Here is a 15,926-nt window from a genome sequence, read left to right as displayed (position 1 = left end):
CTCATTAGGAGAAGGGAATGGACTTCACTTCCCTCTTTTTTTTTTTTTTTTTTTGGTTACAATTTATATGCATATTTTGCCTGTGCTGGGTCTTGCTTGCTGTGCGGGCTTTTCTCTAGTTTCGGCGAGCTGGGGCTACTCTCTAGTTGTGGTGTCTGGAGCTCTCACTCTGGTTTCTCTTGTTGCTGAGCATGGACTCTAGGGCACGTATGCTTTAGTAGTTTCAGTAGAGCACAGGCTCAGTAGTTGGGGCACACAGACTTAGTTTATCTAAGGCATGAGGATCTTCCCGGACCAGGGATCAAACCCGTGTCCCCTGCTTTGGCAGGCAGCTTCTTTACCATTGACCCACCAGGGAAGCCCATTTTCTTCCCTTCTCTTAATGAATAGATGCTTTGTAATCCTCACAGCAATATTGTGAAGTGAGCATTTGAAGTTCCCATTTTGCAGATGAGAAAACTGAGGCTTATGGTGGTTAAGTGATTTGCCTTGAGTCACATAGCTTATAAGCTTATTAGAACTCGTGCTAAAAACCAGGCTCTGGGGCTCAACAAGCTGTGCCTTTTTCAATGTACTGTACCGATCTGAACCCAAGCAATTACAGATGCCTCTTCTCCTAATTGGCAAAAATGTCACAGGTGGCATTTGAACTGAGGCCTGGTTAAGTCTGCAGTCATGCACATGATCAAATGACTGTGTTGTTACCATAATATGAATGACATCATGCCTACCTCAAGGATTTCTAGTCCAGAGCTGGGAAAAGGCATGGAAAATTAGACACAGTGTGATGGCTTGCTGTGCCGAAGGAAAGGAAATAGCTCGATTTGGGAGCCCTCATCCAGCCTTGGGCAGCAGGGAAGGGGGCCGGAGGCTGGTTCCTTCCAAGCTGGGACTTGGAGGAAGAGCAAGATTTGGACAGAGGCAGAGAGCGCAGGTTCCATACTGCGTCTAAGGGAAGGAGCCATTTGTAACAAATACATCTGCTTCTCACCACACGTTCTTCCCCCCTCTAGATTCCTTAGTTTGCTTTCTGGGATTTTCTTTCTGAATACAAACCCATTCGAATGCTTCCTTTACCTCTAATTGAACACTCTAACTTAATTGATTATGTATTAAGTCAGGGACTTGGGGCGACGTTCAGGCCTGGGCTCACGTTGAGATTAATTTATTCCTATAGTCCTACTGTTCTGTGATGCATCCGAGTGCCTCGCCTGTGTGTGAAAAATAAAGCCGGGAGATGGAGCTGTCTAATTAGACGGCTTAACCCAACGTGCTGGTGTTCGGCCTCCACCAAGCTCTCTTGCTTTGATGGTAACCAAAATAGATGAATAAGTTAATCAAAGGTCTGATTAAATAGCACGACTCTGCGGCATGGGCCGGTGATTGCCAAGCTTCAGTTCAGGCAAATTCTCAGGGGAGTGAGGAAACCAAGCTGAGTTCCAAAGGCCCAGGCTTACACGAGGAAGAGTTTTATAAAACCCACAGGAGGGAATTATTCAGAGTCCTCAGGCGTCAGATCTTAAGGTGATGGCTGGCCTGGAAGCTGACTTCAAAGGAAGACTATGGTTTCGGAGAGGAACATAAACATTTCGCCTGACAGATTCCAGCTATAGCTTTGCATCTTGCTTGGTGAGGATTTGCGACTAATCAGTCACCTTCCTGTGCCATCCATCTGTCCGTCCACCCATCCATCTGTCTCCCCATGCATCCTTCCATCTCCCCAGCCATCCTGCAGATGTGTGTTGTGTCTGTGATGTGTAAGGCTTGGTGCTTTGATCTTGCCGTCATTTGTTTAAATTAATGGCCATTCTGTTCTGTTAGGTTTGTCCCTCTGGGGTCTTTCTCATCTTTCTTCACTCTTCCCCTTGGGCTGATGCCTAAGGGCTGCATCCCCAAGCTTACTTTCTCACTGGATTATGTTTGGGTTTGCCCAGTGGGCTACCCTGGCAGGAGTCCTAGGGGCAGGAGGAGAGAGGGAGCTGAGATCTCTCTCCTTGATCCATCCTGAGGGATTGTTGCAGCAAGGTCATGTCTCTCTTCTGAAGGTCACTGCTCCTGCTAAGGGGCTTATTCATCTGACTCCCTTCTTTGGATACTAGCAGCAGCTGGCATTGGCCCTTCATGCCTTGAGTGGTAATGGCCCCCAACTCTTCCCCTCACCAAGCCTGCCCAGTGCCTTGTTTCTGCCCTTAAATTCTGCATTCACCCACACCCTGACCGATAATGATACACTGGAAGTGACTCCCTTTTATAAACGGCAGAAACTCAAGCCTAGCAGACTTGGCCAAGTGGACATGGTGATTAATTGACAGTATCATAATATGAATGCAAGTATATCTGACTCTAGGACCCAAGGTTCAGTTCTGTACTAGATCCCAGAGATGCCCCCAGACTTCAGTATTAAGTATTGAAGAGGCGTATGCGCGCGTGTGTGTTAGTTCCTCAGCTCAGTTCAGTCACTCAGTTGTGTCTGACTCTGCCAACCCCATGGACTGCAGCATGCCAAGCCTCCCTGTCCATCACCAGCTCCCAGAGTTTACTTAAACTCATCTCCATTGAGTTGGTGATGCCATCCAACCATTTCATCCTCTCTCGTGCCCGTCTCCTCCTGCCTTCAGTCTTTCCCAGCATCAGGGTCTTTTCAAATGAGTCAGTTCGTCTCATCAGGTGGCCAAAGTATTGGAGTTTCAGCTTCAGCATCAGTCCTTCCAATGAACACTCAGGACTTATCCCCTTTTAGGACGTACTGATTGGATCTCCTTGCAGTCCGAGGAACTCTCAAGAGTGGTCTCCAACACCACCGTTCAAATGCATCAATTCTTTGTTAGTTGTTCAGCCACATCCAACTCTTTGCAACCCCATAGACTCCTCTGTCCGTGGAATTTTCCAGGTAAGAATACTGGAGTGGGTTGCTATTCCCTTCTCCAGGGGATCCTCCTCACCCAGAGATCAAACCCAAGCATAGCTATGTACATACTGGAAATGGGGAGAGAGAATCAGGACAAAGGGTGGGACCACATTTGCTGAGGATGTTTTGTGTACCAAGCAGTTGAGTCCTTTAAACTCCTTCAGTTTTTACATTAGCCATCTATTTGTCATGAAGTGATGGGACCGGATGCCATGGTCTTGAGCTTTAAGCCAACTTTTTCACTCTCCTCTTTCATTTTCATCAAGAGGTTCTTTAGTTCTTCTTCACTTTCTGCCATAAGGGTGGTGTCATCTGCATATCTGAGGTTATTGCTATTTCTCCTGGAAATCTTGATTCCAGGTTGTGCTTCATCCAGCCCATCATTTCTCATGATGTACTCTGCATATAAGTTATATAAGTTAAATAAGCACAGTGACAATATACAGCCTTGACGTACTCCTTTTCCTATTTGGAACAAGTCTGTTGTTCCATGTCCAGGCAAATAGATGGGGAAACAGTGAAAACAGTGACTGACTTTATTTTTCTGGGCTCCAGAATCACTGTAGATGGTGACTGCAGCCATGAAATTAAAAGACACTTACTCCTTGGAAGGAAAGTTATGACCAACCTAGACAGCATATTGAAAAGCAGAGACATTACTTTGTCAACAAAGGTCCATCTAGTCAAGGCTGTGGTTTTTCCTGTGGTCATGTATGGATGTGAGAGTTGGACTGTGAAGAAAGCTGAGCACTGAAGAATTGATGCTTTTGAACTGTGGTGTTGGAGAAGACTCTTGAGAGTCCCTTGGACTGCAAGGAGATCCAACCAGTCCATCCTAAAGGAGATCAGTCCTGGGTGCTCATTGGAAGGACTGATGTTGAAGCTGAAACTCCAATACTTTGGCCACCTGATGCGAAGAGCTGACTCATTGGAAAAGACCCTGATGCTTGAAGGGATTGGGGGCAGGAGGAGAAGGGAACAACAGAGGATGAGACGGTTGGGTAGCATCACCAACTCAATGGGCATGGGTTTGGGTGAACTCCGGGAGTTGGTGATGGACAGGGAGGTCTGGTGTGCTGCAGTTCATGGGGTCGCAAAGAGTCGGAGACGACTGAGCAACTGAACTGAACTGAACTGTGACGTAGCAGCAGCTCCATTTTTACCCGTAAAGAGACCAAGGCTGAGATCAACCCTTCATGTGGGGCTAGAGTCCAGATTTTAACTTTTGTTTCTTTTTCCCTCCTCCATGCTACCCCGGAGCAAGGGGACAGGTTGTAGGCAGTCAGTGGTTCTTTCTCTTGAAACTGACACATGGTGAAGAGTTCAGTTTATTTATTCTTTTTTTCTGGTCAAAATTGTACTCAATGCAAAGAGGGAGTTGGTGATGGACAGGGAGGCCTGGCATGCTGCAGTTCATGGGGTCACAAAGAGTTGGACACGACTGGTTCAGTCCCTGGGTTGGGAAGATCCCCTGGAGAAGAGAATGGCTACCCATTCCAGTATTCCTGCCTGGTGAATTCTGTGGACAGAGAAGCCTGGCAGGCTACAGTCCATGGGGTCTCGAAGAGTCAGACACGACTGAGGACTAACACTTCCTCATATCTGTATCTGTCTATAGAGAGAGACTGTACTCCTCTCATCCCCCAAATGATTGATGTCAGTGTTTGATGCTGTGCTCCCATTTCTTTTTTCTTTGCATTAATCTGAGTGGATACGTTTTCATATTGTTTGATTATATATAGTGGTTAATAAGCAAAAGCAATTTTTAAGCTTCCTTTTATTTTTACTTTTAACATATGTCAGTTTCTTTTCATTTCATCTTAATCTGTGTTGTTTGTAACAACTGCACAGTGTGCTATCAGTGTTTTTTGTCTGCATCAGTTTTTAGTTGTGACACGCAGGATTTTTTTTTTCTTTAGCCACAGCATGTGGTCTCTTTGTTGAGAAGGAAATGGAATGGCAACCCACACCAGTAATCTTGCCTGGGAAATCTCATGGACAGAGGGGCCTTGTGGGCTACAGTCCATGGGGTCACAAAGAGTTGGACACGAGTTAGCAACTAAACAGCAACAAATATTGGCTCTTACCTATGGCATGCAGGATCTTAGGGCATATGGGTTCTAGTTCCCTGACCAGGGATCGAACCTGGGGTCCCCTGCATTGGGAGTGTGGAGTCTTAACCACTGTACCACCAGGAAAGTCCTCTATCAAATTTTTTAAATACCATGTTTTAATTAACTGTTTAATTTTTTGGCATTTGGATTGTTGCTCTTTATTTACTTTTATGACATGGTGATAAACTTCAGGAATAAAACTTTGATCTCATTCTTAAGTGTGACTTAAAAAAAAAAAAAAGAGTGTCCTCGAATGGAATTATAAGGACCAAAAGGGAGAATATTTTTTGGAATTTTTATGATGTGACCACATTTTCCATTAAAGGGTCCCATTCCAAATGTTCATTTCTTGAAAACAAGTGTACTTTGGCTTCCATGGAGATTCCCGTGACAGCTGAGACGAGACCCTGCCGCAGGGTCTTCATAAGTGACCTGTGCTTCTGGAAGCTTTCATCACACTGGCGTTCGGTATTATTAGCCTTCATTATCAGTAGCACTAGGAGTAGTGCTAGTGGTATCATCAGCAGTATTATCAAATGGTGCTAGGGTGTGTGGCTGATGTTCCCACCATTGAGGGACACTTGCCATTCCTTTGTTTATTCTTGTATGTTCTCAGTTGCTCAGTCGTGTCTGACTCTCTGGGACCCCATGGACTGTAGCCCGCCAGGCTCCTCTGTCCACGGGGTTCTCCAGGCAAGAATCCTGGAGTGGTTGCCATTTCCTACTCCACGGGATCTGCCTGACCCAGGGATTGAACCAGCCTCTCCCGCACTGGCAGGCAGGTTCTTTACCACTAAGCCACCTGTCAATCCTGAATAGCATGTGAGGATTTCAGTATAGCACTCCGTGGGTCACCCTTCTGTGTGTACATCCTGTCTTGCTACCCAGTGAAGAATGGCATATAGACCATGACCAAGTCCTTCCTGTGTCTTTGAATGGCATTCTAACATGTATACTATCATGTAAGAATTGAATCGCCAGTCTATGTCTGACGCAGGGTGCAGCATGCTTGGGGCTGGTGCATGGGGATGACCCAGAGGGATGTTGTGGGGAGGGAGGTGGGAGGGGGGTTCATGTTTGGGAACGCATGTAAGAATTAAAGATTTTAAAATTTAAAAAATAAAAAACTAAAAAAATAAAAAAGAATGGAGTAACAATAACCTGCTAAAACCAATACAATATTATAAAGTAATTAACCTCCAATGAAAATAAATAAATTTATATAAAAAAAGAAGTCCATCTGAAAAATAAAAAATAGATAAGTGTACGCCTTAATGATACCATTAAGTAATCATTTTTAATGGCACAGAAATGGAATAAGACTGTAAGAAATATATCTATCCAGGAACAATTAGACATTGGTTGCAAAAATATATACAGTATGATTCCATTTTTGAAACTTGTATTTCTTCTTTTGTGAATATTGTCTTCTCCAGTGAGCCTATATAATTTCTATAATAACAGAAATCTTATTTTAATGTATTTGCATGGGGTAGTTATTTCAAAAACATTACTCTCCTTCTCCCTTGATTCAGATACATTTTCTTCCAAAAGAACTTCACAAGCCAAACTGTAAATTACATGAACAAATCTTTAAGAAAATATTCATTCATTTACTCAACAATTTTTATCAGAAACTTTTTATGTACCAGGCACTATTTATAATGCTTGTGCAAAAATTTTAATGTAGTGATTTTTTTTTTTTTTTTGCTTTCTCCTACTCTTTCTCTTCACTTCCCTGTCTAGTCTGAAGTTTCCTGGATCCCCAACAAACACTACTCTGGGATTTATGGTCTGATGAAGCTTGTCCTCACCAAGACTCTTCCTGCCAACCTGGAGAGGGTCATCGTCCTTGACACAGACATCACCTTTGCAACAGACATTGCTGAGCTCTGGGCTGTGTTCCACAAGTTCAAAGGTAATTGTAGCTCTATTATTTTTTCCTGATATCTGAAGGTGTCGACTGACATAACAAGAATAGCAATTGTATTTTTTTTTTAATGTGAGGGCATCTCTTAAGGAGGTCATGCTAATGAAATAGACAAGGAATTATAAATAGAGGTGAGCATCAGTTCTACTCTCATTTGATACTTGTTAGAGGAAAACAGGGATTGGCTTGTATGTCTTTAATAATTGAAGAGGTAAGATCTGTGTTCATAGGAAGAACCCAACTGAGGGTTGTTGAATTGCTTTGTAAGAGACAGACATCAAATGTGTGTATTTTGTGTGCCCATAATTGAGTGTTGGCTTCCTTGTGTGGAGACATGCGTTTATCGGTTTTCCCTTTTTATCAAATGATACTTTGATTGCTGAGAAAGCCTGTGAGATGGTGGTGATGGTATTCATTATAGAGTGTTTGAAAATGTTCTTATGACTTTTTCTTTCATTAAAAAGTTGATGGTTTATCATTTTAAAGAAGTATGTAAGTTCGGCGTTCTAAGAGGTTCTTTCTAGTCAGTTTCTTCTTAGTTTTTATTGTTAACTCTTGTCACTGCCCCGAGGTATGTGTGAGTATCAGGTGGGAAATTGTGAGGACAGTCAGTGTTCATAACTGATGTGGATTCATGAGAGAAGTGGCAGGCACAAACCGTACTACTATTTTATTTTTTAATATAAATTTATTTATTTTAATTGGAGGTTAATTACTTTACAATATTGTATTGGTTTTGCCACAAATCAACATGAATCCACCACAGGTATACATGTGTTCCCCATCCTGAACCCCCCTCCCTCCTCCCTCCCCGCACCATCCGTCTGGGTCATCTCAGTCCATTTTAATACCCCTCTCCCAGGTGTTATCCTTTAAATTATGTTATTAGTTTTATATTCTCAATATTAGACAAATACATTGAGAGATAAACCTAGCAGTGAGTGGTTTTTTTTTTTTTCTGACTTCTGCACGCTGGCTTCTGTGTTTAAAATCCCTCCTGCCTCTTCTCTATAGCTCTTTATCCTCTGAAGGTGAAATATTGCTTAGTGATTTTAAATCACAGCATTCTCAAGATTCACAGGCTATTCCAGTTGGTTTCTGTTTCCATTCACTGAGAGAAGAGTAAATTTTTCACCCACTGCAGTCTCTGCCTGCTTCCTTCTGGGAGCCTCCCAGCTTTGGGATAATTGAAAAAAGTCCTCAGCGCACCATGGGGGCAAAACACTCTGAGCCTTGGACTCTTTTCCTTGTCAGGATCAAAACTTTCCTTATTCATGTCAATAATGACACTAATAGACTCTGTTGAAACAGAGTGTGTCTCAGCTTTCTGAGCTCTTCTCCGTAGAATGTTTCGATCTGTCGTTTCAGTTCACAAATAAAGGGACAGAAGCTTGGCGGGATGCAAGGTTCCACTTGGAGCTGAGACCACAGTGCGTGTGTGTATTGCCTTCCCTGTGCCCCGTCACATCTATTTGTTTTTATTTTTTCCTGATTACACTGCACTCATTAGGGCCATTTTTTCCTATAGTTATGTGGCTTTTTATTCCTATTTTAGTGCTGACCTTCAGTTTTCAGTGATGTATTTATTCAGCAGGCATTTGTTGCATCACCGCCAGGGGTCACCGGCTGTAAGGAGTCATCCACTGGGCCCTGGCTGTATGATGAGAAGTGGAGGGGAGGGAGAGTCACCACCTCCCATGGAGGGAGGGACCTCCACCTCCAGCTGGGACCATGTCACTGTAGAGGTGATGATCATATCCGTCTTGCAGGATGAGAGTAGTAATTGTGTGTGGTGGACACTCACATTCCCCTTTGGGGGGAAAGGCTCATTCCTCCAGCTGCAGAAAGACTCCTTGCAGGTGGGCTCTGCTCTCAGCCCTCTTTGGGGAATGGTCTCAGGTGAAGAGAATCACCTTGCCCGGGGCCATGCCCCACACCAGGGACTGAATGATGCATGTGAAATCTTGCAGGATCCACTGGCGTCTGCCTGGCAGCCCCGTTTCTCCCTGTGCCCAGTCCTGCTGGCACGTTGCCCCTTTCATAGATGCTGTCCTGAGAATTCTCCCTAAGTTAACCCCCGGCGTGCTCACTCCCATTCCTGCATCTACTTGCCGAGAAACTCAGCCTGCCGTATACATTCAGAGCTGCAAGTCTCTCCTGGATGAGTGTAACCCACCAAGATCCCAGGGACAGGTGGTCCCTAAAGGTAACCTGTCCCTGGGAAATCACATCTATTCTGTCCCAGCAAGGACCTGCCACAGCGCTGGTAGGGTTCTGTTGCCAGTCACAACCACAGTAATAATCCTAGTGTTAAGCCTGCCCACCCCCATATCCCTGTGGATGGGAAGGCATCCAAGGCTCTTGCTGCTCCCAGAGATGACCCAAGGACGTGGATTTGGAGGGCTCAGAGACTCAAGGCAGCTCCTGGGGCAGAGCAGAGTATATGGGCCAAGGTCAGGGCTGGGGAAGTTTGACTGCAAGGAGTTCAGTTAATGGGCTTTATTTTATTGCTCATCCTCTCGTTGGTTCATTTTGAGCATTAGTCAGGCCCCCACAGTGCAGAGAAATATATTAGATGCTGTTGTTAAAACAGGGCACCTGCCTTCAAGGAAGGAATACTGTGTCTGTGTCTAGCTGTCATCAGCAAAGGAGTATAACAAGCGTCTGAGGTTTTCCCATGCCCACCCTAACTTTTCTGGGAAAAGAAGGAAATGAAAAGAAAGTAAGCTCTTCTCTTTTCTGTATGGCGCTCTTTAGTATAGCATTGTGTGTGTGTGTGTGATTATTTTTTCTAAACCGAATGATTAGAAGCCAGGTCACGGAATAGGAAGGAAGTCCCTTAGGACAGACCGATAAATGTGGAACACTCTGATGCAGGAGGGAAGGTTCCCCTCTCATAAAGGTAATCGCAGTTGATATCTTTCACTGTAAACCTTTGGAGTAACACTGATGCCGCTTGGCCTTGCTGGGCTTTCTCTGGTCTGGAACACCTCATTTATCTGGGCTGCAGTGACTAGTGTTGTCTCATATAGACTTGACTGCTGAAGGATGCTGTGAAATCCCCCTTACCTAAACTCATTACATGGAGAACCTGGTAAAGAGGACTTACACCAGCCTCAGTCTCTGCCGTGGTCATCGCCTGTGTGGCATTTGCCTGGCTCTGCATCCTGATCAAGTCTACTCCATCTGGCGTGGGGGCAGAATCAAAGGCATAAGGAAGTGTGATTTTCCCCAGATTTGAGAAATAAAACCTCCATCTGCAGAATACTGGCCCAGCTTGTGAAGTTCCAGGACACCCTCTTTAGAGTAACTGTGAGCCCTAGGAAGCCTCTGCATGTATTCATCCTGGTCCAGTAGAATAAGCCAGAACTGGAGCTCCTCTGGAGACCCTGTGACCACAGGCAGGCTGCTTGACTCCTCTGGGCCTCAGTGAGCCAAGAACCATGCCAGCAGGGCCCTTGCAGGAAATGCACAGATAGTTTGCACTATTCTTCCCGTGTTCCGTGTTCTCTGAGGACTCCTGCCAGCAGCTGTGGGGTAACAGCAGATACCATTAATGGGTATCTGCTCCATTACCTTGCAGCTTTGCCCACAAAGCCATGGGGCAGCTTGAAGTGTACAATAATGTAAAAAGGCCAAATATGAAGACTTTGGAAGCATTGTTTTTGACAAGACATTTAAGAACTTCTGTGGTTTTAATCACTTGCCTTGAAGGGGCTTTTGGGCCCTCTAGGCCCTTTGTGTGGGACCTTCTCGCATCCCTTCCCCCTGCTTCCCTACTCCTCCAGCCCCACCTTCCACATCTATTCAGTCACTCATTCATTAATTCATTGTCTTTTGAGCCCTTGGACCTGTCCTTGGCCCTGGGGATAAAATAGTAAGTCACACAGACCCAGACCTGCCCCCATGTTGCTAATTCCTATTTTTTCTGTGTTGGGAGCCAGACTATCTTATTTCCCCCTCAAAAGTCTTTAAGTGTCTTGCCTGAGATCCTACAGCCTGCGCGAGGCAGTGGTGGAGCCTGGATGGAAGCCAGGCCGACCCCAGGCTGACCTCAGAGCCTACTAGATGTTTAACCACTAGATTCTAGATCCAACTGAACTCACAGTTGCATTAAAGTGTGGAAAGTACCTTGAAAGGCAGAATTCACAGTGAAGTAGAATCACACTTGAGGGGAAGCAGCCTTGGCCAAGGGGCTTCCCTGATGGTTCAAACGGCAAAGAATCTGCTTGCAATGCAAGAGACCCAGGTTCGATCCCTGGGTCAGGAAGGGCCCCTGGAGAAGGGAATGGCAACCCACTCCAGTAACTCTTGCCTGGAGAATTCCATGGACAGAGGAAGCTGGTGGGCTACAGTCCAAAGGGTCGCAAAGAGTCAGACACGACTGAAGCGACTAGGCAGCAGCAGCAGTCCTAGCCAGGGAGGCTTATGAAGGGAAGAAGCAATGGCAACATTAGCCTGATGGCCCCACTTAGAAGGGATGCAGTGTCCAGAGGCCAGAGGTCCAGAGAGAGAGCCGTGCAGACACCGAAACTGCAGTCTGTTCCTCAAACAGACCAGGCGGGCCCTGCCTTGGTCATTTGCTCTGATGTCCCCGTGCTGGGAATGCTGGTCCCCCAGGTCCCTCCCTGTCTTGCTGCCAGAACTCCCTTTAAGGTTTTGCTCCAACTGGCCCCTTTAATCCTGCAACCTGGGATACCATCCCATCCCTCTCATGCTGTTCTTTCCTGGTTTGGTTTTTTTTTTGTTTTTTTTTTTTTTTACTGCATCCATCATCTTCTAATCTAGTCCATAATTGCTTATTAAGATTGCTCTGCTCCACCCAGGCAGCCGCACAGACCCCTAGATACCGGGGACCAGGCTGGCTTTACCTGATTATCGTGTGTCTTTCCTGCTAATACATATGTACCTTGAGGGCAGGGGTCTCTGTCTTCTTCCTGACGCTTTCCCAGCACCTAGAACAATACCTGGCAGGTGCTCCTTAAATAAGTGAACAGATAAAACATGTGATTCCAGGTTTGCAGGGTAGGAAATAAGGCAAGAGAACCACGAAAGGTTTTGTCAATTGCAACTTTGGGTTTTATCTAAAGGTAACTGGAAACCAGTTGAGAGTTTTAGGTACAGAAGAGGATGTTCAGATTTTCAGATTTGAAGAGGCTTCTTTGGCTACAGCATGGGGTGGTTCTATAAGATGAAGCAGGAAACCAGTGCCTTGAAAGAAAGTTTTGGCAGCAGGTGGGAGGTTGTCTACTGCTGTGGTCCAAGCAAGATATGACAGTGGCCCTACAGCAGGATGTTGCCGTTGGGGGCAGCAAGTGATGTCGAAGAGAGACGAAGGCGGGAGTGGAGTGGATGGCCCCAGGTGACGAGTTCCATGTTGGGCGTGTGCAGATGGAATGAATAGGTCTGGATCTTACAAAAGAGTCTGGGCTGGAGGTATCTTTAGGTGATTCATTTTTGGAATGAAAACAAAACTGTTTTATGAAAATGTTCCTGTTGGGCTATGACAGTTTCCTTTTCCAATTTCCAGGTATAGAATCCAGGGGTACCATGCTGTGGTTCCCAGCCCTGAAGGGAGGATGGCTGGCTGGATCTGCTGTTTATCCAGTGGGGGGTTCATTGGGTGATGGCAGGTGGGGGTCAGCACATCTAAAGGCTGGGCGGGGTGTGATTGGCAGGCTGCGATTAGCAAGGACGGGGATCAGGCTTCTCAGGAGAAAGGGTCATGGAGGATACACTGATTGTGTCAGGAGACCCTGATGGTGCAGCTCACACCCAGTGAGTGATGTCAGTTCCTGCCTCTAGTTACCACTGTGTCACCAAGCCAGCCACATCCTGATTGCCCTGTCTGCTTGGCTCATGGGATGGGACAGGACAGCCACACCTATGTTCCCCAGGGGCCCCCGATGGGGCGACCAGACCTCTGTCCACTGTGTGAATTTCCTTCAAGCACAGGGATGCAGGCTCTCTGTGAAGTGAGCTAGAGAGACACTATGAGTCTCCTAGGGAAGAGAAGGAAAGAGAAGTTTCCAGAGTGCTGTGAGGTATTTCTTCCACCTCGTCCTCGTTCAGCTCAAGGGTCCACTCCTGGAGTCATCCGACATAGACGTCCAGGGCCTTTTCTAAGGCTGCCTCCCATCCATCTGCTCACCATCTTTCTAACCTTGGCACTACTCATGTCTCTGGACCTCTGTTTCTTACTGGCAGAGTGGGGATGATGAGACGTGGTGAGGGTGATGTGAAATGAGACATAAAAAGGTCTCAGAACGGGTCCTGATGCAGCGGAATGACCAGCAGTGTTGTGGCTGCTATTTCGAATATATGAGAATCATTTTGCTGTCATCACAGTAAGACAGCTGTCTGTCTCCCTGAAAGAGCCAGGATGGGAAAATCTCCATCTTAGAGGAGATGGTGTTAGTCCTCTATGAATAAGAAAGTTTCCCCAGATATTCTCAGTCAAGATGAGGACGGTGGGGGCCGGGGGTAGGGGGAGGTACAATTATACAATGGAATATTGCTTAGCCATTAAAAAGAAGGAAATAATGCCATGTGCAGCAACATGGATAGACCTAGAGATGGTCATCCTGAGTGAAATAAGTCAGAGAAGGAGAAAGGAAGCCAGAGAAGGAATGTCAGAAAAAAAGTTTGACATCCCTTATATGTGAGATCTAAAATGAAATGATACACTAGAACTTACAAAACAGAAAAGCACAGACTTAGAGAATAAACTTCTGGATGCCTGCACTTACTGCTATGTTTAAGATGGATAACCAGCAAGGATATACTGTAGAGCACAGGGAACTCTGTTCAATGTTATGAGACAGCCTGGCTAAGAGGGGAGTGTAGGGGAGGATGGATACGTGTATGTGTAAGGCTGAGTCCCTTTGCTCTTCACCTGAAACTGTCACAACATTGTTAATCAGCTATATCGCAATACAAAATAAAAAGTAAAAAGCTAAATGATAAAAAAAAATTTTTTTAATGAGGATGGGGGCTTGGGAGGAGGGTCATATAAGAAGAGTCAGGATTTTGTCCTGATGGGAGTCACCAACTGTGTGTCTCAGTGGGTAGAGCAGAGACCGTGGAGTGTGAGGTTCTAGGACCTGAGTGGAGGTCCAGCTCTCCCCTGTAATTTACACTTCAGTTTTAATAGGAATAATAATTCAGAAGCAAAATATGTAACTCACCTAGTCCTTTGCAGAGATCTGTTAAATTATCTCAGTTTTTGATGCAGATTTTTTCACATTTTGCAGTTTCTGAAACTGAGATGTGACTTAACAAAGCCCCTTGACTGCTAATCTTTTTCTCCTAGAAAATGTGTTGCTATTCTAAGTGTCCCCTTAGAATCTAGAGCTGAAGATTGGAGACTGATCACCTCCTCTTGGCGGAGAACTCGAATTCTGGTTCTGGTCTGGTCTGATTTCTGGTAGGGCCGAGTTCCAGTCCTCCCTTCTCTGGAGGCCCAGGGAAAAGTTCCATAACGCCTGGGTATCTGTAGGTGGCAGGAGATGTCTGTACGGCCACCCCTTTCGCTCTCGCCTCCTCCCCCTTCTTCTTTCAACCTGGCTTCCTTTCCTCCCTTGAAATCTTTGTTGTTAGTACTTGGATCTGAAGTTCTGTGTCTCTGTAGAAGGTTTTCTGAGAGACTGTATTCTTGTATTTAAGGGCTTCCCTGGTGGTGCAGAGGTTAAAGCGTCTGCCTGCAATGTGGGAGACCTGGCTTCGATCCCTGGGTCGGGAAGATCCCCTGGAGAAGGAAATGGCAACCCACTCCAGTATTCTTGCCTGGAGAATCCCATGGACAGAGGAGCTTGGTGGGCTACAGTCCACGGGTCGCAAAGAGTTGGACACGACTGAGCGACTTCACTTTCACTTATACTTTGGAATCTAGAAAATATGCCACTATCATTTTTATCAGTATTATTTCTCTAGTTTTCCTTTTACCTTAGGGTGCTGGAGGGAAAATGGAGTGGGGGGGTTGAGTTCTGGGCTAGAGAAGGAAGAACTGAATTGGGAGGCTGATTAGAATCAGTGAGAGAGAAAGATCTTAGGGTCTCAGATCTTAGGGTCCCCTGAGGACCTTTTATTATGTGACCACAGGGTCCTGGAACCTTGTGCTGTTGCCATTTTTGGTAAATACCTTGCTTGAGTCTCAGTTAGAATGGTTACCACCTCCTGTCAGGCCCACAGGACTTTTTTAAAATTTCAGGGAGAGATAATGATAAGTTTAAAGATTAAAACTATAGGGAGTTCCTCTGCCCAGAGGTATTTTCTTGCTCATTCAGATACTCGATGAATGTTTACTGAACGCCTGCTTGGTCCTGGATGCACAAGTTATGCCATCTAAGGCCTGATGCGGTGGAAATTCATGTGACTAATTCATCCTCATTTGAAAAATATCAGACACTTCCGGGGAACATTTTGGGGTTACCTGCCATTAATGTGAATTACTCACTTCGGTTGCTTTTCTAATATTTTTCTGATATCAGCTGCCTTGAGTGAAGGAAATTGTGATCGTGAATGTAGCCCCTGTGGGTGCCTGGATGCATGGGCTGTCCTAGGTCATTCTGGAGGAATTAGGAGATGAGAGGGTGGGGCAGGATCAAATAAAGGTGCTAAAGACTTAGTGGGGATGACTGTGAGAGACAGATGCAAACCAAGTAGCAGGAAGAGGCAAGAAACAAATACTTACTGAATCAGTTTGTGAAGGGACTTCCCTGGCAGTCCAGTGGTTAAGGCTTCACCTTCCAACACAGAGTGCCGGTTTGATCCCTAGTCAGGGAGCTCAGGTCCCACATGCCTCATAGCCAAATAATCCAAACACAGAAGAGAAGCAATACTGTAACAAGTTCAATAGACTTTAGAAGTGGTCTACATCAAAAAAAAAAAATTTTTTTTTAAATAAATTTACGGAGTTAGAGACAAAGCCCATCTTGAGAATCACATGCTCAGGAAAGAAGGCTTTTTGTTCTTC

The 15,926-nt window shown here is 45.4% G+C and overlaps 1 protein-coding gene across 5 annotated transcripts in view; it reads left to right on the top strand.

The window, feature by feature from the left end:
• The window catches only part of LARGE1 (LARGE xylosyl- and glucuronyltransferase 1), a 621,285-nt gene that overhangs the window by 358,776 nt on the left and 246,583 nt on the right, over positions 1–15,926 (top strand). For all 5 annotated transcript variants that reach the window (XM_015094041.4, XM_060414116.1, XM_060414117.1 and 2 more), the window contains one exon: positions 6,769–6,940. In XM_015094041.4, coding sequence (XP_014949527.2) covers positions 6,769–6,940 — 172 coding nt within the window. The remainder of the gene's footprint in view (positions 1–6,768; positions 6,941–15,926) is intronic.

Source organism: Ovis aries, chromosome 3, assembly GCF_016772045.2.
Source record: "Ovis aries strain OAR_USU_Benz2616 breed Rambouillet chromosome 3, ARS-UI_Ramb_v3.0, whole genome shotgun sequence".
Classification (NCBI taxonomy): Eukaryota; Metazoa; Chordata; class Mammalia; order Artiodactyla; family Bovidae; genus Ovis; species Ovis aries.
This window is presented reverse-complemented; position numbering and strand designations above follow the sequence as displayed.